Source organism: Perca flavescens, chromosome 23 (genome assembly GCF_004354835.1).
Source record: "Perca flavescens isolate YP-PL-M2 chromosome 23, PFLA_1.0, whole genome shotgun sequence".
Classification (NCBI taxonomy): Eukaryota; Metazoa; Chordata; class Actinopteri; order Perciformes; family Percidae; genus Perca; species Perca flavescens.
The window spans coordinates 9,851,723-9,872,952 of NC_041353.1; the positions used below are offsets into that span (position 1 = coordinate 9,851,723).

The 21,230-nt window shown below is 42.1% G+C and overlaps 1 protein-coding gene across 7 annotated transcripts in view; it reads left to right on the forward strand.

Moving 5' to 3' along the window:
* Positions 1 to 21,230, forward strand: part of anks1b (ankyrin repeat and sterile alpha motif domain containing 1B) — a 236,809-nt gene that overhangs the window by 162,368 nt on the left and 53,211 nt on the right. For all 7 annotated transcript variants that reach the window (XM_028570991.1, XM_028570990.1, XM_028570993.1 and 4 more), the window contains 4 exons: positions 10,360 to 11,018; positions 12,206 to 12,328; positions 14,883 to 14,952; positions 18,853 to 18,959. In XM_028570991.1, the coding sequence (XP_028426792.1) occupies positions 10,360 to 11,018; positions 12,206 to 12,328; positions 14,883 to 14,952; positions 18,853 to 18,959 (959 nt within the window). The remainder of the gene's footprint in view (positions 1 to 10,359; positions 11,019 to 12,205; positions 12,329 to 14,882; positions 14,953 to 18,852; positions 18,960 to 21,230) is intronic.

Here is a 21,230-nt window from a genome sequence, read left to right on the forward strand (position 1 = left end):
ATAGGCAACTGTTTGCTAACGTTAGCCACAACTGTAGTATCTTCTCGTGTGTGTTGCTGCTGTAATGTTCTTTGATCTACATATAAAATGCTTTGATTTCTATGTGTTTTCTGACATATAAGCCAGTTTCAAAATTACCGTAAGAAAATTACTGTTGTCTTGGTCAGCTGTAAAAAATGGCCAACTGAAAAAAATATGACTACATACTCTCTTCATAATGCGAAAGGCCACAAAAGGGCTGAGTGATCGATGAGCTCTTGCAGTTAATGAGCCGTAAATGGCAAAGCAATCAAGTGCTTTGTATGTGTGTGAGTGCGCCGCTGGCCGTGTGTTTACTTGAAAGAATTAAGTTCATTAAACCTCCGGTGTCTGAATGAATCTTTTGTTCTCAAATATCACACGCTCCACTTGTACCTTGACACAAAATCCCAACTGCAAGAACCTTCTTCTGCACAAATGGTCAAAAAAGGTCTAGCAGCCTGCTGTTCTTGATCATTAAATCATACTCAGTCAGCAGTGCCTTTTGTTTGCAGCATTAATGTGATACACACACACACACACACGCGCACACACACGCACTCGCAAACACACTGATTGATTTTCCATCCAATTGACACCTTAGCTCTATCCTTTGGTCTTTGTTATACATAATCACATTTGAAGCCATTCACTTTTATGTGTCCATGCCACAAAGAATAAAGCTTAATGAAAACAACCTGCTATTAGTGGCCACTGATATTGTCCATTCACAAACTGAATTATAATCTTAGCTTGACAGAACAAGCATGCACAATTTGTACGGTTTCCTTCTTGTTTTCCTTACATTTTACATGAAGCAGAAAAGCAGCGGTGCTGTCTGTACATTTGCTCTCCTCTTACATTAAATGACAAGAATTTTCCCCGCTGTTCTACCCTGGTCAAATGTGTCGCCACCCCCACACGCTTTGTTACAATGGTGAACATGATAAATATTTTAAAAGCGTAACATCAGCATGTTGTCATTGTGAACATGTAAACATGCTGATGGTAGCATTTACCTCAAAGATTTGCTGTGGCTTAGTACAGCCTCACAGAGCCGTTAGCATTGCTGTAGGTGATGGTGAGTCATGTTTGGAAGCTCTGAACACAAAAGAGGCTCACACAGAGGCACAGACTTGGTTCAAAATAACAAAATGGCAACTAACAGAATTAGCAGAGAAAAACTCATCCTGCTGTTGATCACATTTATTAGCCGTGACGAGGAGAATATAGGCCCTGTTTGGACAGAATAAAGTGCAGTTTTATAGTGCTGAGACCTTACAGCTCTAAAAAGCTGCACTTTATTGTTACGTAGTGGTCCGTTTTTCTTGCCACCTATGACAATGATGGAAATGACTTCAGGACGTTCTGTCCCTGACAAAGTCTAATGTGTTGCATTTCATGAATATATTATTTGTTGTCAATAAACAAAACCAAACCAGAGCAAAATGACTAGACATGCTCTATACATACTTTTTGCACACATGCAGGAACTCACACATGTGACATTTTGCTTTGAGCTGACTCAGGGCTGAAATACTACTACTGCTACGAACACATACGTACATCACCACACACGCACGCACACACGCACCAACAGTTATTCAGCGATGACCTCCTATCACGTTTACTCACTTTCTCTCTCTGTCTCTCACACACACACACACACACACACACACACACACACACACAAATGGAATTTCAATGACGCTATTGAGAGACTGCCGTCGCTCCCGAGAGACGAGCCAGTTGCTGTGGCAATATACTCTGCATACTCCAATCTGGAATGAAAGTGTGAATTCAATATCTATTGATTCTATCTATAGGTGGGCCCCTCCCCTAGCTCTCTCTCTGGGAGGGGGGTGGTTGTTTGTTTATTAGCATGGCCATTAGCTTCGGTCTGTCTTAAACAGAAGCTACTCTTCCTGGGGTCTATTATTTCATAAGAATATTACATAAGCTGGAATACATACATCCATACTCAAAATACATCAAAAGAACAACAAACCCATACATCAATGGTACAGCAAAACATAAACCTATGTACATAACATTCATACTTACAAGTTGAGAGTTAAGACTGAACCTTGCACCTGTTAGTGTAATGCTAGCTCGGGTGTCTAAGTTAAGCATGCTAAATAATGATTTCCTGTCATCATGAGTCCAAGCAGCAGCCCAGTAGAGTGCTGCAGTACCATCTTGATGTGGGTTTGTTAGCATAGCCTAGCACTAACCCTGGTGCTAGCTTAGTGCCTGAGGTTCAGGGAGCTGATAATGATTTATCCATGCCGGTGGAGCCTAGGAAATAGGGTTCAGTCTTGCATCTCTGGGATGACTGACAGCACAGATATTACTCTGTACTTTTTAATAACAGTCAGTACGGTCCCACAAGAGACGGAGCGATCAATGCCGTGCTATCAGATGTTTGGATCATCTCCCAGCCCCTCCTGCTAAAACACACACACACACACACACACACACACACACACACACACACACACACGAAAAAATCCAAGTGTATGAAAGACAGTGTGTAGTTTTTATAGTGTTTGTATGTGTTTGCATTCACACAAATGAGGGAAACGATGAGAGGCAAGGAAAAGGCAAGTTTATCTGTATAGCACGTTTGAACAAAATAAAATAGAAGATAAAAATGAGCTAAAATAAATAGAATAATACAAATCAACAGTAGATTAGAAATGAAAGTGCAGCTACAACACAGTGCGATATATGAATAATCTCAAGTTTAACTTAATAAAATGCAGTGGCAAACAGAAAGCTTTTAAGCCTTGATTTAAAAGAACTGAGAGTTGGAGCAGATCTCAAGATTTCTGGGAGTTTGTTCCAGATATGTGGTGCATATAAACTGAATGTATTTTGGCTCATTCAGTGCTTTATAAACCAGCAGTGGTAGAATCAATTGTTTGACAGAAGCCAGTGTAAAGATGCCAGAACTGGAGTGATATAATTTACCCTTCTGGTCTTAGTGAAGACGAACAGCAGCGTTCTGAATTAGCTGCAGCTGTCTGATCGACTTTTTACAGAGACCTGTAAAGGCAGCGTTACAGAAGTCGAGTCTAGTCGAGTTTTTCATCCTGACTCATCCTGCTAACATCACATCCAGTTCCTTAATCTTTGATTATAGTTAGAGATATCCCTAAGAGGGGAGGTGGGGGGGAGACGGATAAAGGAAAACCTTTGGTGACCTTACTGGCTGTTCACTTCTTTTGGCGTCTTCATTATCAGCGAAGATGGTGTTAGAGAATGTACTTTGTTGGGGTGGAGGCAGACCACGTGGCAGTTACTGTGGGGTGAATTTATGCCAGCACTAACCAACTATTTTATCAGTGAATCCCTAAAGGGCTGAGGCAGGGGAGACGGGAGAGTGAAGGGAGGAGGAATAAGGAGATTGAGGGTATGATATTTTCTTTGTGTCACCGAGGCTGCTTTGTGTCAGGGTGAATCATCTTGGGCCAAAGGGTGTCGCACACCGAGCCCAAAATGGTCCACCAGTACCTTAACTCTAGATCTGCTGGGGATACATTTCACATCTATAGTTTGTTTGCTTTGGTTAGAATCAGTTAAAGATAGTTAGTTAACTTGGAGCGATTTCCTCTTGGTTCGGTTTCGTTTCACATCTGGAAAAATCCAAGCCTACCAAATTGCGTCATTACGCAAGAACGTTCACTCCTTATTGGTCGGAAGTGTCTGGGGCGGGATCAAGAAAGTAAATACAGGAAGAAGGGCCTTTGTTCTGGATTAGTGCATATTTCTTCCATCTCCATGGTCAAGCCAGCTTATTTCATTTAAATAATCAAACATTGTTTAACTACGTCTGCTCTGCTCACCGAGACTTCGCTCTGCTCTGCCGGCGTCTGTCTCCAACTTTAGCGGCGGCTTGTTTGACTACGGAGATGCGGTTGACTGCAAGCTTGACCGCAATCTGTTTCTGTGAGAGAAACATTGCAAGCTGCTACAGTTTGCATGATCTGCCGCATTGCAGATCGCAAAGCACACCTGACTACAGGAGACATTTACTGCAGTTCAGACTTGATATACTTAGTTGGTGCAGTTCGAGGTCGGATCACGTTCTCACCTCAAACGAACCGCTCCGGAGTTCGATTGAAAGCGTACCGAGACCACCTCGTTAAGGTGGTCTCAGTACGCTTGTTTAGTCCGCTTTTGGTGCACACAGGAGTGCAATTGCCGCACCAAGGGGGAAAGCGAAGGGTTCAACCGAACTAAATGAGGCAGGTCTGAAAGCCCCCAAAGATGCAGTGAGACAACTTGTCACATCTTTTACCTAGATGTATGTTTGGTATTTACTGTCATTCAATAGTGTTTGTGGGGATCATATTTATTTTAATTGGAATTTAAATCATTTCATGACCCTCAGTAAGTGTGATAATGAATAGTAAACAAGGTTTAATTAGATACAATTCTTCAAAAATGTTGAAGCCCAACTTGTAGTGGACTGCTGTGCTACTGAGTGGATTGACTGGCATTACTACAACAGATCAAGCCTTATTCCACTCTTCCCAGTTTCTTTTTCCTCACATTTTGACATATAACCTCCAGCTCTGTAACCCCACTCTTGAATTCCTCTCCCTCCTGTCCCCCTCTGCCATTCAATCCTTCATTCTGTCACTCTCTTTATTTCTCTAGCCACTTGCCCGAGCTCTCATTTGCTTCTGTCTATCTCTTTCTGCCTGTCATTCACTGTTATATGCTCTGCGTCCGCCCCCTCACTTTCCCTCAGCCTCACTGCTATTTGTCAAGCCTTCTTCAGCTTTTCAGTTATGCTGTGTTGCTAGTTTGCCTCTCATAACTCATTTACCCTACACCCTTTCTATCTTTGCGTATTTCTCTCCCTCGCTTTGCTGCCCACTCCCTACCTCTCCCTGTATTTCAACGTTCACCTTTTTGACCTCCTCCCCCTTTTCCCTGTTTTCCTCTTCTTCCTCCCTCCCTCTACCTCTCTTCTTCCTCTGTTTTCTTTTTGTCCACTCTGAACGCCAGACCATTGTCAGTGTTATTAGTTACACCTCTGTTTTTCCTGCTATGACAAGTTAAAATATCTGCTGTGAATGGGCGCCCAGATAGCTCAGTTGGTAGAGCGGGCGCCCATATATAGAGGGTTACTCCTCGATGCAGCATGCCCGGGTTCGACTGCGACCTGCGGCCCTTTGCTGCATGTCATTCTCTCTCCCTTTTCATGTCTTCAGCTGTCCTGTCAAATAAAGGCCTAAAATGCCCAATGTTCCAAAGGCACATTCGGTTTACTAATCTGATATCATTTTAAAAGGCTAACTGAGAAAACATTGGAGAACCCTTATGCAATGTAATCTGAAAACTGCTGCCCCGGTTAAAAAAACAATGCAACTGATCTCAGCTGGTATTCTGTTTGGTTAGGTTGAGGCACAAAAAAAGATTTCTTCCTTTGCTCTCATCTACAGCCACTAGAGGGCTTTGTCACTTGAACGTAAACATGTTGTTTTGGGTCACTCATGAAATTACTTCCTAGTATACTGTTTTTCCAATTAGTATACAGTTGTTATATAACTGAGAGATGCCAATTTATCTGTGACTGTGGAATTACCGCTGCCAATTAAACAGCACTCAAAGACAGCAAAATTTACTTTCACAGATTTAAAACTTATTTTTGTTCATTTTAATTGTAAAGTGCTTTTTAAAGTGTTTGTTAAATAAAATACCTTTGTCTCATCACCTGCAAATAATGCATCTAATGCTTCACAGCTGTGAGCCTTTGTGTATGCATTGTGCGACAATACTGTAGTGTCCATCACCACTTCACTGAAAAACCAGGCAGATCCAATAAACGTACTGACTATACTCACTTTTCCAGTGTCCAGTCTACTACATACTTGCTAAACCTACTTAGAATTAGAATGCAGTGTGCTACTGTATGCATCTTAAACCGTTTGACACCTCAGGAGAGATATATTATTAAGCATTTTCATCTATAAATAAATTGTTTAGGTACATTGAATAAAAGCTCAATTTCAGATCTATTTCTCTCACACCCACTCTCTTCTCTGTCTGTGCTTCACTGATAGGTGGGTGGTGGGGACGATGTACACACATACTCACAGTGTATCAACTTGAGGAAGTGATGATGTCACACACGTCATTGCATCAGTCAGTCAATCAATAAGTTATTGGGCGCCATTTTGTGATAATGATTACAAAGATAGAAAATGATTGATCCTTAACTATCTAATAGTTAGTTTGTACATAGATGAGTCATATTGAGACACACTTGTCTTTATTTGTTGCACAAACACACATATTACTGCGGTTGTTTGTCTTGAGATGAACACCAGTTATCCAAATACTAATCAGTTTCTGGGCTGAGCTGTTGCATGCTACAACTTGTGTGTGTTTGCATACTAGTTTCGCAATAAAAATGCAGGTATGCAGAGTGATGCAGCTGTTGTTAGATCATCTGATTCTTAGACGTTTGTTGCATTTCAGCAGAAGCAGGGTGATGAGTTACTACAGTATGAATGTCTACAGTACAGACAGTCTGAGTGTTCCGTAGTTTGAGCTGGTACTTGCTTTGGATGCCCAGGTAAGAAAGACACACACATACACACACAGAGGGCAGTTAGTGAGGCAAAGCTGCAGAGGGATCTTTAGGCTCAGGAATGGATAAGAAGTAAAGTTAAAACAATACACAGAGCAAGACTATTGATTGTTCACAGGGTAAGAAGAAGAGAAACTAGAGTTTCCTGCCTGTGTGGAGCCAAATTATGCTTCTCCAGTGTTATCCTTCCTATAATTTGGTTTCCACTAGTTAGTACACCAATATTCTCATCAGCTCAACTAATGTTAAGTTTATTTCTATATATCTATACCTTTCTTTTTCGGAAAACTTACAGAAAATCTTGCATGTAACTTTTCCTTCTGCCCTATCATCAAACCTTTTACTTTTTTACTCGCAGATATGCCAGCTCTACCTCTGTTATTTTTTCCGTCTAGACAAACACACACACACCTGCTGATTTTATTGCTGTGTTCATCAGTTGTACACTTTTCCTTTGCGCTCCTGAAAGCCTACCCAAAAAACTGGGAGAGATGCCGTTGCTGTGGCTCTCTGTTGCCATAGTGACCAACAGGCTCACCTGTTGCCAACAGTTCATCATCTAAAAGAAAAAAAAGGAGAACGATGAGAGTGATAAAGAAATGCATAGAAGGGCTGAAAGAAACACACACAGTCACTTATTGATGCATTCATGGTGCAGTCAAAATGTAGGAATTTTTGTGTTAATCCCATCTACAGTTCCAAGCTTTGATTGTTTCCAAAAATGCTCCTTGTGTTATTAATCTGACCCAAAATGAAGTGTACATTTTTCATAGTAAGTCTAATATAATTAACAGTAGACCAACTGCTGTCTTACCAGGTAAAATGTAATGACTCACAAACATGTATTCACTGACATATTGTCAATGGTCAGTACTATTGATTGATGGTCAAATTGTACCAATCACCTAGAAGACAATATACCGTAGGCAAAAAAAACAACAAAAAATGTTAAGCTCTGAAGACCGGTCCACTCACTGTGTATTTATGCTGATCTTTTAGCCACTTAGTCCTTGTCATCCTGTAAAATGTTGAGGATTAGTCATAACTAAAGAGCTTTCAGCTTGTATAGGAAATAATGATAGTTTCACTCTATGTCCTCTCGAGGATGAGTCATTACCTGAAGACTATTAATGGGTGTTTCGTACTTTTAAACACAGCACACAGTACAGTTAAGGTGGAATAAAATGGAACTTTCACATTCCAAATGATATGAAATTGCTCTCCATTTGAGTACTGACGTTAATATTTTTTCACTTTCTCCTAACTTTATTCTGCCACGATGAGAGGAGCTCGAGCATTGCTGTTTTAATTATCATATGATTCCAGTTATTCACTTTGTGGGGTTTTCTCAGGAAAAGCAGCCAAGTGACTTGAGGGATTTTCTTTCTTGGCTCACATTATGTAATTGTTTCATATAGGTTTCCTATAGAAACGTGGCTGTATACCCAGGACAGTCATGAAGTGCTAGCAGAGACTGTGTGTGTGTGTGTGTGTGTGTGTGTGTGTGTGTGTGTGTGTGTGTGTGTGTGTGTGTGTGTGTGTGTGTGTGTGTGTGTGTGTGTGTGTGTGTGTGTGTGTGTGTGTGATGCTTATCAGTGCTGAGATTGTTTACATGGCCTGGTACACAATCTTAACACACAGTGACAGGGAACAGAGAAAGAGATATCTGGGTTTGACACACAAACGCAAAGTTTTCTTTTCAGCTATTTATAGAATGAAAAGTGACAAGGCTGAATATTATGTAGTATTGTAGTTTAATAAGCAGGTGAGTTGAAAACAACATCAGATCCATTGAAGCCTTTTGCAGGTTTCAGACGTGTGTTTGGGTTTGGGCAGATCAGGGAGATGTAATTGTTACCTGCTGCCATTAAAGACCATTCCAGCGGTTCGTTACACTTCAAATTAGTGCTAAACGTGTTGTGTGGTATGTGTGAATGTATTTTTTATACTTTTCCACACATTCATTTGTTTCCATTCAATCCTGCTCAGGGTGAAAATGTAAGCACTTTTGAAAGTAGCTTTGTAACTTAGCTAAGTTCTGTAGTCAGTACACAGCAAGATTTTATTTTTTGTCAGTTACGTTATAGGAGGTCATGCTTTTGAAATCAGTCTTCTCATAAACTGTATCACCATGCAATAATAATTTAACTTTCAGAAGAAAAGTTCCAATATTCTGCTAATTGATAACATACAATGGAAATTAATGGAAACCAATGGTTGCCTGGAACAGTGTACATGATTTAAACCTGCATGATTGGATTTGTGTTTCTTTGGGCCACTTAGGGGCAGTGCAACAAATGTACTGACATTGATATGTTTAATGTGTTAGCGAACAGTTAGCAGACATAAAGCAACATTAGCTTTGAAGTCGTGTTTATGTCCACTTGGTCGGTCTTCACCAACTCACAAGGGAAATATCTGGCTCTTTAGCTGCTAAATGCTCCACTATGTTCATTAGCTAGCTGCTATCTTTAGTAATCTGTCTGTCTGGTGTTGGGAAGAGGGTTTATCAGAGCTACTTTTGCTGCATCAGGAAAAGATGATGATGAGAGCTGTGAGACTGAGCCAAAAGTTGTGGGCTGTAAAACCAAAACGGGGGATAATTCTGTGTGAATTCCTCACTAGAAACTTTCACATTATACGTACAGTAGTCATTTCACCTATTAGTAATATAAAAAGGATGATTAGAGCAGCCATCTGTGCTTCAGTCTTTGCTACCTCTCTGTGATTCATTCTGTATGATTCCTTCCACCTGCCTACCTAGCTGAATTTCTGTCTCTCATGCTTAGTTCACACCTCTACTAATAATTCTAACTCAATACATTTGGCATTCATTTTTAGTCACAGCGTGTAAGACACTTTATTTGTGAAACTACTAAGTAAAGAACAGCAGGGCTGTTCCCCGGAGGAGCTCAGCTACAAACTGGAGATTTATCTATATGATTTTGAGTGTGACGGCACTGCTCTGGTGAAGCGAAATAAATAATCATGGTAGAATAATAATGCATAATGTGCCTCTTATTTTGCATCTTGTATCATGAGGAGTACATCTTTTAAACATGCAGTACAATTGGTGTGACCTGAAGTGTAACTTGTTTGCAGATGTGCATACACAAACTGACAGGCGAGTAGCTAAGCGTGCGCGCACACACACACACACACACACAAACACTTATATCCAGAGAATCAAAAGAAGCTTTCAGTGGTTTCTCTTTCACCCCACTGCACACAGACAGTGAGTGGGCCTCTGAAAGCATCCCCTCAAAAAATTAAACCCAGTCAATGGTATAAGAACGTCTGCCCCGATGAGTTCATGCATACGTGCACAAGTTCAGACACCCAAACACACAGTTTTTCAACCAGCAGTTAGTGGAGCAGAGGTGTAAAGTCCAAGTCAGGAGTTCTTTCATTTTTCCATGGAGGAACAAACCGCTTTGCAAAAGGGAAACAGAATATGTATTACCTCGTCCTTATCTTCCAATTTGCAGCTTTTGTTGTTTCTTATTTTTAAGCCCCATTGCTTTCCTCTCTCTGTTCTATTTTGTACTAAGCATTTCGCTCTACACTTTTAAATATTGTGATTTGTTTTTGCAGTGAGTGTAAATGTCTCTCTCTCCTTGCAGAGTAAATTCATTAGTGTGTATCGTTGCTGTGACGGGACCATTTTATGCAAATCTCCATGATTATATCCTAATCAGTCAATGTTTTTGGGTTTGTGTGTGTCCTCTTTGTAGACGACGGGCCGTACCAGTGTGACCCGTCTCCTCCTACTCCGCTCTGCTCTTCCTTCACATCCAACGCTTTGTTGGAGGAGCGCAGAAAGAGCCACATTCCAGAGGAGTTTGCAGGCCTGCTTCATGGATCCTCCCCAGCTTGTGAAACCCCTGATACGCCTTACCATCTTTACAGCCCCAAACCCCGAAAATATGCCTCTACGGACGTCCAGAGCAGCTTGTTGCAGACCCCGGAGTTCAGCATCGTAATAGGAGGAGGACCCACTCAGATCTTCCCCAGGACGGGGAGCGAGTCATCGCCTCAGAGGACCGCCAACAACCCCCAGAAGCCACAGGTGGTATACCGGACTATCTTCCACACTAGGGTCAACCAGGACCAGGCCCAAACCAGGAACTGTGAGCAGGCAGCTCAACCTTGTGGCTGGTCTTCACTGGGCCACCCTCCCTCCAACTCCCCTGGTCAGAACGGGAAAGTTCCAGAGTTACGGGGGATCCAGACAGGAGGTGTGCCCAAGGGCAGTTCATCGGGTGCTGGCTACGAAGAGAGGGCCTGCACCCTGGGGAGGATGAGGTCCATGCCCCGCAGTGTTTTGGACTTGCAGTTGTCCAAGTCTCTGTCCAAATCGGATTCCAACCTGGTAGCTGTATCTCCCATACAGGTAAGATGTTGTCTCAACTTTGATTTTCCATCTTCTTTTGTTATTCTCATCTAAAATGACTCATTCTTGTACAATCAAAGCGTTAAAGGGCCCATGGCATGAACATTTTACTTTATGAGGTTTTTTAACATTAATATGCGTTCCTCCAGCCTGCCTATGGTCCCCCAGTGGCTAGAAATGGTGATAGGTGTAAACCGAGCCCTGTGTATCCTGCTCTGTCTTTGAGAAAATGAAAGCTCAGATGGGCCGATCTGGACTCTTACTCCTTGTGAGGTCATAAGGAGAGAGAGACATCATGGCTTTCAAACGAGCAAAGTGGCGGTTGGTCAAGGCCACACCCCCACCCTCCACCTTGCCCACCCCCATCCCCCCTCTCTCCTCCTCAATAGCTACAGACACAGAATTGGCACATACTAAGGAAAGCTCATTGTGGGACTGGCTGTAGTGACTGTAATTCTGCACCAAGGCTGAATTTCGGGGGAAAAAGACTTCAGATACAGTATTAGGGGACCACTAAGGTCTATATAAAAGCATCCAAAGAGCACCATGTCATAGGACCTTTAACGAAAAAGAATCATTTATAAAGTAGAGCCTAGCATTTATGTTGTAATTTTGAAGGAGTGTTAAAACTTTTAACACTGTCTTTTTTTCCTCTGATACGGTTTCACTCTCTGAGACATTTATGTATGAGGCCAAGGATAAGCCTCTTTCAATAAAAGTTATACAAAGTTTCTTTTTTTTTTTATAAAAGTTTAGGTCAGCACCAAGCAATGAGAGCAAAGGCATTTATTGCAAGTATTCAGTTGTATAAATTATGCAGCCGTGGAGATAGTTTGCATCTTGCTGTATCATGCAGACTCTGAGTGACTTCAGAAACAGCACAGAAACCAGTGCTGCCAATTAAATAACTCACTAATCTGGGGCACAGTGCTCCCTGCTGTGCAGCACATTTAATTAATTCTTTAATTCATTGTAAATAAATCATAAGCTAAATACATAGTCTCTTTGATGAAAAATGCTTCAGATAAAACTTTGATGAGCACTGAAAGGCCTTGGTTATTCTCTAAACAATTTTTAGTGCTCAGTTGTCCAAAATTTTAAGGTTAAAACATTGGCAACCTTTGCATCTCATTGTCAGTAGTTTGATTATGTTATGAAAACGATTTGTTGGCTTTTGCCTTGGCCAGGAGGAGCACGGCTGGGGGTCTGGATCTCGTGGCCAGGGGCCTGGAAGTCCCAGCCCCGGAGAGGGTGCCAGCACAGGGGGAAGACTGGAGAGAACGCCCTCCTTCACTGCTGAGTGGGAAGAGGTAAGAAGAGTTTTTTCCAGACATGAAGTGCATATTTTACCAGATGTTTAGGATCAATTGAGATAGGGAAGTCAATTTTACAGAAAACTAAAAAATAAAGTGTCATCTCTGCATCACTCAGGTTAATCAGTTCCTTTGTTTCCGCTTTGTGATTTGTATCTGTGAAATGCGCTTTATAAATAAATTTTACTTACTTACTTTTACTGTGACACTGCATATATTTATGTAGTAAAATGGATGCTTTTCCAAGTGATGCATCTCTGCAGGGGGCAGTTGAAACCTCTGCACCCACAGCAGTGAGCGTCTTCAATTTTTCCTCTCTTTGAAATCCACTCACGCTATCACAGTGCAGAAGTAGCCCCAGTGCTAATTTAACATCCACATAGCTCCCACATTGATTTCCTTCTGTACCCAGCACTGGAGCTGCAGGGAAGACCAGATAAAAGAGAGAAGGCTGTTTCTATTATAAAGGGTAGAGAGCGGAGGTCGAGGGTTCTGTGTGTTTTGGTCCTCAGTGTGTTTGTGCCTGGGGCTTCTTTGGTATTAAAGTGTCTCTGACACAGATGTAATCCATTGACTGGACACCGCTGTTGGATCTCGCCCCTTTATAAACACTTTGGGTCACAGACACACAGTCACTGATCATCAGTCACACCACACACAACACACACGTGAGCAAACTGATGCTTATGCATGTTTACCCCCTGAAAATGAAGAATCTTATACCATTTATACCAACATTGATGATGACTTAATTATTCGTTTATACTGTTTTTAAAATAATGCTAATGCATGTGAGTGAAAGTACATCTGTACATTCCTGTCCACTTTTGCATGTACAATACATGGTAATTAGTTCCTCAACACAGCTAATAACTTGCTGATGGTGATGAATTACCATATGGAATTTCCCATAATTCTCTGCAATTACGGGGACCTTTACTGTTTAATTGCATGATACAGGAGGATGAGATAAGATGTCTTGAGGGAAATTGTTGAGTGATATATGGGGATTTTTACAGGCAAAAATAACAAAGTTAGTCTATTTGCAGCACATGCTCGGGAAAGATTTGCATTACTAGCAGGAGACGAGCCACATGGGATGTCCCACCAGAGTAAGAAATCGGAAGATATCCATACTCATTAGCGCTACAGGCATAAATAAGGTTGCCTCTGTATGATACAAATGTGTGCTTCTATCTGGCTTTACTTTAAAAATCGCTGATGTTGGATTGTTTTGTGGTTATTTGGATGGAAATTAACAGCCTGCAGTGAAATGTTGGTACAATGTGTTCAATCTAGAAAACTATAGTGATGGTGGATCCGTTAAAAGGTATTACCGGTACATAACAACTTGAGTCTCATATTTGTAGTGTATCTTTCCTTTTGGTAATAACATTGTAGTCACCGGTACTGTGACAGTTTATGGCCACTTTACGGTCTCTGTTCCCGACCTGTCGCGCGACAATGTGACGTCAAATGACGTAGATCTCGTTGGCCAGAGGTCGTGCACCACTCTATTTTTTTCAGCGGCGCGCGACGAAGCGGAAACAGGAAGCATGGACGAGTTCGAGGGCAACTAGATGCCAGGACTCTGAGTGACTGCAAGTCTCTCTTGTAAACTTACTGGGTTAAGATGAGTTCTTTTATGGTGAATGAAAGGCTTGATCCGACGAAGTAGGTCATCAAATTGTTGTGCAGACATTCTGAAGTATTCAAAGTACTTCTTTTCGTCAATGCTGCTGCCAGTTCTGTCATTGTTTACCTTTTTCTTCTTCTTCTAGTCCATAGAAATAGCAGAGTCGGTAGCCTTTCCTCAGTTGTGAGAGTTCAGGAGAAGACTGCAACTAGTGGCACGACCACCACGCGCGAGTATTAATAGTTATGGCACGACAGGTCGGGAACGGTGAGTATACCGGACGTTTTAGCCTCTATGTTACATATTCTGTGTACATGTGAATTAGTGCTCTGTGTGCAGTGGCATATGCAGAAGTTGCCACCTGTTTGTCCAGCTACTAAGAAAAGGCCACCGTCATGGTCCGCCAGCTTGTAAACACGGTTTGCATCTGTCAGACCTGGCCATTTAAACACCGGTCCCTTACCATTCGCAACATGGCCAGTTTTCTCTGACCTGTTTTGAGCCAGCGGTCCTGACAGGTGGATGGACGTGCAGGTCGCATAGTTCAGTGGTTAGCAGCAGGTCCAGGGTCAGGGATGACCGGTCGACAGCAAGCAGCCAGACACTAATGAAGCCACTGAAGCTCCCTCCAATCAGCCTTCCTCTTCCTTCAACTCTGCTCTGTCTTTAAGTTTCCTGCTAACAGGGGGAATGTCTGACATTCAGTGAGCTGGCTGGAGTAATGATCATGTTATGTGACACTTGAATCCAGAATAGGGATTAGCCTTATTAGTGTAAAATGACTTTCCATTGAACATGCTGTACATCTCTCCAACTCTGGTTCTCTCTCTCTCTCTCTCTCTCTCTCTCTCTCTCTCTCTCTCTCTCTCTCTCTCTCTCTCTCTCTCTCTCTCTCTTTCTCTCCCATTTGTTCAGATCGACAAGATTATGAGCTCTATTGGGGCAGGAATAAGCAGTGGATTGGACATTAAGAAAGACACCTCAGGTAAAATACAAACAAGTATGTATATGTGAGCATGTAAGTAATTATGCCTTGAAAGATAATTCAGGTTTATTACATATTGGGTCTTTTTGGCGATCATTACTATTGGTTAGGGGTGTGCATTGGCACTGCCCTCACAATTCGATTCGATTACGATTCACCAGGTAACGATTCGATTCAATTCGATTCTACGATGCATTGCAATGCATCAAACTTCCACAAACTTCTACTGCAGATATTGAACAACAGATTGCATTGGCTTCTATGTGTGTATTATCACTCTCCTGTATCTTTGACATAAATGTCATTAAATACAATTAAATTGAATGGTACAGGGTATTGGATATGGCATTTTCAAACCTGAAAAAGAAAACATAAATCACTGCTTTCAGTGCTTTGAATGAGAAATGTTTCTCTTCTCTGTGCTTTAGAACCATTTGAAATTAAATAGAGCAATAACAGCTAACTTTTTCCAGCAGTGACCATAAGTGTTTTTTTTACACACAGTAAAATAGCAGATCCAGGCGTCACTTGTAATGGCTACATGACTGGCTTTACACATTGATTCCATTACCTTTGCTTTGGTTTCTTTGTACAATGCGGGAAGCGCAGAATCAGTGAAGGTAGCTCTTGTCAGTAGCTTATACTGGGGCTCAGTTGTTTTAAGCATGTGGCGAAACCCCGCATTTTCTACCACAGAATAGGGTCGTAGATCCTTCGCTATGAAACATGCCACCGATCGTGTGATCCTCTTTGCTCTCTCTCGGAGTTGTGTGGCAACGTTGACACTAGCGACTCGTCAATTCTTGGCTGGGATGTGTTGACTTTTTGTGTTGAAGCCAACTCAGGATGCCAACAATCAACATGGTTCGTGAAGTTAGTTGTATTGTCAGCGTGCTTGATTTTAGTGTGGCAGGTTTTACACACCACGTAAGTCTTGTCTAGTTTCCCATTAACTTCGTAGAATCCGAAATGTGCCCAGATGTCCGCTTTCCAAGCTTTGGGTGCGTTTTTAATTACCCGTCTATCGTGGTCATCTCCCTCAGCCATCTTGATTGTTATTGTTATGCCCTCGGAAGTAATTGAAACTTCACAACTTTATTGTCCACTCAAGGCCAGAAAATAAACAGTGATCGATTATAATCGATTATGGCACTTTGCCGCATCGATGCTGAATCGTGCATGCCCCGCTTTGCGATGCATCGCGGAATCGATTATTGTTGACACCACTACTATTGGTTATGATAACGCTGTACTCCCCAAAGTAATTGCTAAAAGAAAGGCAAGAAACAGAAGCAGTCGGATTATCAGCCAACAGTAGGAGCAATTAGCAGCCAACTGGAAATCCCACAAGGGGATTGGTCCCCAACATGGTCATGCATTAATTCTGCGGCATTATATAGATAGATATAGATTACATATACAGTGTTTCCTCTAAGCTGATTTGACCGTGGCGGCCCCCCACGGTATCAGAAATACGGCTGCATTGTTAGAGTGCATGTCGGAGAACGTTTGTATTTTAGGTGCATTATTTATATGCTGAAGTAGTTACACTGCAATAAGATAATGTAATTAATAGTGGGTTTATTGTTATTTGCTACAGAATGCTTAGACTATATGTCAAGCTCAAAGTTGGCCTATATAGTAACTCAAAAAATACAGTTCTGAAAATATGCCTCATTGTGTGTGTGAATATAGGTGAATAAATATATTTTTTTGTGTTGAAGCAAAGTGTTAGTTCCGTTTCATGGTGGAGGGGGATCGGACCTGCCCCACTGCTAAAAAAAATCCTAAAGGAAACACTGATATAGAATATTTACAGGATTTAATTATTATTTCAGGTGTTCCTCTAATCTTTTTTTTTTCTTTTTCTATGAATGATTGTAAATATTACCACTTTAGCCCTTCAACTTTTAATAGTTACTTTTTGGTTACTGACCCATAGACATATGCAACTGTTGATGATGGCTCTCAAGTAGAAATTGTTTCATTTTAAGGGGTCCCAAGCCCAAAAGGTTAGGAACCACTGTCCTAGGGAGCTACAGACAGCCAACACATGTGGCTAAGGGATGTGGAGGGGCGAAGTGGCATAGACTGCAATGACATTACATGTAAGGTTGCTAAACATTCTTGATGCTTATTAGTTGACAGGAAGCCTGCGAACAGATCTTGTTAAGGTCATTAATTAATAACCAAGATGGAGCCACAGAAAAAGGACACATGATAATTGTCTACCTGCTTAAAGATGCAGTAGATAGAATGCAAATAATCACCAGAATTATTGGCAACAGCCAATATGAACGCTTTCTCTCTCTGAAATGACCAGTGATTGACCAAAGTCTCCCATCACGAGCTAGATTATCTATAGCATGAATACAGAGCCAAGAGGAGGTGCAGAAGTCTAGTTTTCTCTAAGACCACTTGAATTACAACATGCTGAAAGATTATTATGGAACTTTTGTCCAACAACACTAAAAATAAAGTGCCTATACACAGGTCACTCTGAAAGCTTTATTCATTATAATCCAAAGGAATGATCGCCAAAACTACAAAAATAAGACCTGAATTAAAATAAATAAGTGTGGGTGATTCTGCTTTTTGATTTTCTTGTGCACATCAGATCCCTGTTTTTGTTTTATTACCTGCATACCTTGAATCCCTTGCCAACCATCTCTATTTACTGTATTCATCCCCCTCTCCCTTAACTCCCCCATCCTCCACCTCCTGATCCCCTCCCCTCTTCCTCTCATCCTCTCTTTTTATCTATCAATGCAAAGCCTCTGCTAACCATGGTTACCACAGGGAGAATCCTGTTGGTGCCAAACCAGCCCCCTGCCACCCCACCCTACCAACACACACATAGCTACAGCAAAGCACAGCACAGAACACACACAGAAAAATATGCACATGTGGATGCGGCTGCATACATACACTCAGCATAGTGTGTGTGTGAGTGGGAGGGAGCTCGGCTTCTTGCAGACAAAGAAGCTGGAGCTGTTGTGATGGCTATTCTCAGCATAGCAGAGCCAGATATATGGAGAGCAGCAGAGAGAGCAGGGTGACGATCGACACTGTGAGAGAAGATAGACACAGGAGGTAGACAGAGGAGCGAGAGAGAGAGTGAGAGAGTGAGGGAATGAGGGAGAAAAGCAGCGCTCAGAGAGAGAGAGAGAGAAAGAGAGAGAGAGAGGAGGCTGCAGAAGCATACAGATGAGAGTGGGAGTACTTGATAAAGAGAAATCTACAGCGCAGGCAGCTCTCGCTCTTTCTCTCTCTCTTACACACACACACACACACACACACACACACACACACACATGCACACACACATACACACACACGCTCAAGGGAGCAGCCAAGCGAGCGCAACAGCTGAAAAGAAAGCGGCTGCTGTGCGCGACAAACATTCGCTTTTGCTTGCGGATCTATACCTACAGTCTAATCCAACACCCATCTCTGGCAGGATTTAACCCCAGGACGGAAGCTGTTTTCTGGATACAACTTCAGCCTTCACCCCCTTCTTATCTTTCCTCTGGCTGGATTCAGAGAAAGCTGCATCTGGATGCCTTAACCTAACCTTTACCCGCTTGTACTCTTGCATGCTGACCCCCTCTATCCTCACCATGCCTCTAGCCTAGCCTCCCCTTCCTCCTTTTCCTCCTCCTCCTTTCTTTACCCTTTTCCCCCCCCCCCCCCCCCCACCCCTCCTACCTGCCTCCCCTTTATTCTCTGCCTCCTGCTGCCTTGCCAAAAGACTCCTCAAAAGCATGGCGGGCTCCTTCGACAGCCACTTTGCCCGCCATAACATGATGTGGCAGTGTCAGCTGTCTCAGCCGGACTGCCGCTGTTACCGTGTGGACGGCTACTCCTTACTGAAGCGTTTGCCCCTCCACCCCCTCATAGGTCCCCGCTGCCCACTGCAGTCCGTGGGCCAGTGGCTTGACTCCATCGGCCTGGTCCAGTATGAGAACCACCTGCTGGCCAATGGATTTGACAACGTCCAGTTCATGGTGAGTGTTGCAGAAGTTAAGGGAAAAAAGGAGGCAGGAGAGATATTGATGCTGGAAGTTTAGGGTGGGATTTGTTCATTCGCGCTCTTCCCTTCTTGTTATTTTTTTTTTTTTTTTTTTTTGCTCTTTTTGTGCTTTAAATGTCTCCTCTCTCTGTTTGTCCCACCTTCCACTAAGCAATCTCTGCTCCCCTAGGTGTAGCTCATCCTCTATCATTGTCTTTGCTGTGATTAGCGTGATTAGTTTTTTCTTTTTCACTTTGATCTCTTTCGTTTATTGGATTTCCTCCTCTTTGTATCATCCTCCCTCTCATTTTTCCTTTCCCATCATTGCTGCCTCTCCCTACTGATGCCATGTGAGGTCCTCCTACGCACAGAAATCCTACGCCACATCTCCAGCGTCAAGCTGCAGACATACATGCTCCTACTACACTAAAAATGCACATAAAAAACCATGCTTGTTTTGTGGTATTTGCATACAGTTGTACATAAATGTGTGCATACAAACACAGCCACCTGTAGCCTGTGGATCAGGATGTAACCTGATCCTCTGTTTTATCCGTTGGTCCCTTCATCTACATAGCGTAAGAAGAAGAAACTTGCTGGGTCATTTCACATTTAGAAACTTTGTGTGTGTGTGTGTGTGTGTGTGTGTGTGTGTGTGTGTGTGTGTGTGTGAGAGAGAGCAAGACTTATATCCACAGGAAGAGAGCTTAAGTAAAACCTTTAGAAGTAGGAGATGAGGAGAAAGAGGGAAAGCAAAGTAGTGAAGCTAAATTGAGAGAAACTGCAGCAGAGGCAGAGAGATGGGAGACATACTGTAGCAGAGGGATGCTGACTGGAGGAGTTTATCTGTAGTTGCAGATTGTCACTATTGAAAAATGTTTGGGGGTTTATCCAAAGGTTTTTAAAAGCAAAGTACTAATATTATTTGAGTATTTTACCAACCAGTAGGAAATAATGTTTTCTTTTCAGTTAAATGTTCTTTCCTGACATCAGGTTAACTAGCAATGTATGCAGGCATTTGTATATGTATTTATTTATGTGTGTGCATTCTGGTCCACCACTCAGTTTGACCTGCATCTCTTTCCGTTGGTTACCCCAGCAACAGGAGGAAATCACAGAATCTCTTTTTTCACATATTCCTCCCTCACGTGGTCAGTGTGTATCTGTATGTTTTGGGCCACACTTTACACGCTTCATTACGTATTTAATACTGATTAATTGGTTTTGGGGGTGATGGTAAATTACCATTAAGTGTGTGTGTGTGTGTGTGTGTGTGTGTGTGTGTGTGTGTGTGTGTGTGTGTGTGTGAGAGACATGGGGATTCTCTGCTCTTCTGGCCTCGCCCATCTTGTCTTAAAATGTTTCTTAATAGATCAGTCATCTCCTCTGAAATGCCTTTGGATACAATTAATATTGAAAAGAGCTTAAGATGAAACAGCCTTACATACACCATTGGAAACTTCAAAGTCCCTTTTGTGATTGGGCCTCTCTCCGGGTCTTTCTCTGTTGAAAGTTTTTCACCTCTTTTAGTTGTTTGTGATTAAACAGGAAGACAGTTAATGTTTTCTGACCTTGGGAAAACTCCATGGCTACCACAAATTGATATTAATGCAGTCGAGAGACAAGGCTTCAGGGATTACATTGGTATTATGCAGTGCTCCTTTTTATTATCATTGGCTGTGGATTCTTCAAGGAGAGGTTCGAGTCAAATTCATTTCAGCACAACTCAGTATGGGAAATCGAGTTAATTGGCAGATTCAAACTGAAAACAAGACAGCTCATTGGAATGTTCAAGCTTTTTTTTTTATTCATTTCAGGGCCAGTTCAAGTTCATCTTTAGAATTGATTGGTTTGCAAATTAATTTGACCTTGATTCTGAACTGTACAGGAATGTAAACTTGGACCAATCTACCATTACCATTTTCCACTAATGGGGGTCATTAGAGTGGGCGTGTCTGGTCACCTTAACCACCCAGTAGAGGACAAGTGCTGCTAAACTGATGGACAAATAGCAACAGGGCGGAGTGGTTGTTATGGAGACCGCGTTTGATATGAAGTACATTGGATGGAGATTAATCACGCCCATTGTAAACAAATGTATGTGTGAAAGAGAGGGAGGGGGGAGCATTAGACAGATAGTGGAGTTGAACAAAGAAAGTGACTCATATAGAGAGATTTTATTTATTTATGCAGAATCTGCATCACAGCACAAACAGAGCCACGGACTTTGAGCCACAGCCCACATTAGCTTTCTTGCTAATGTCTG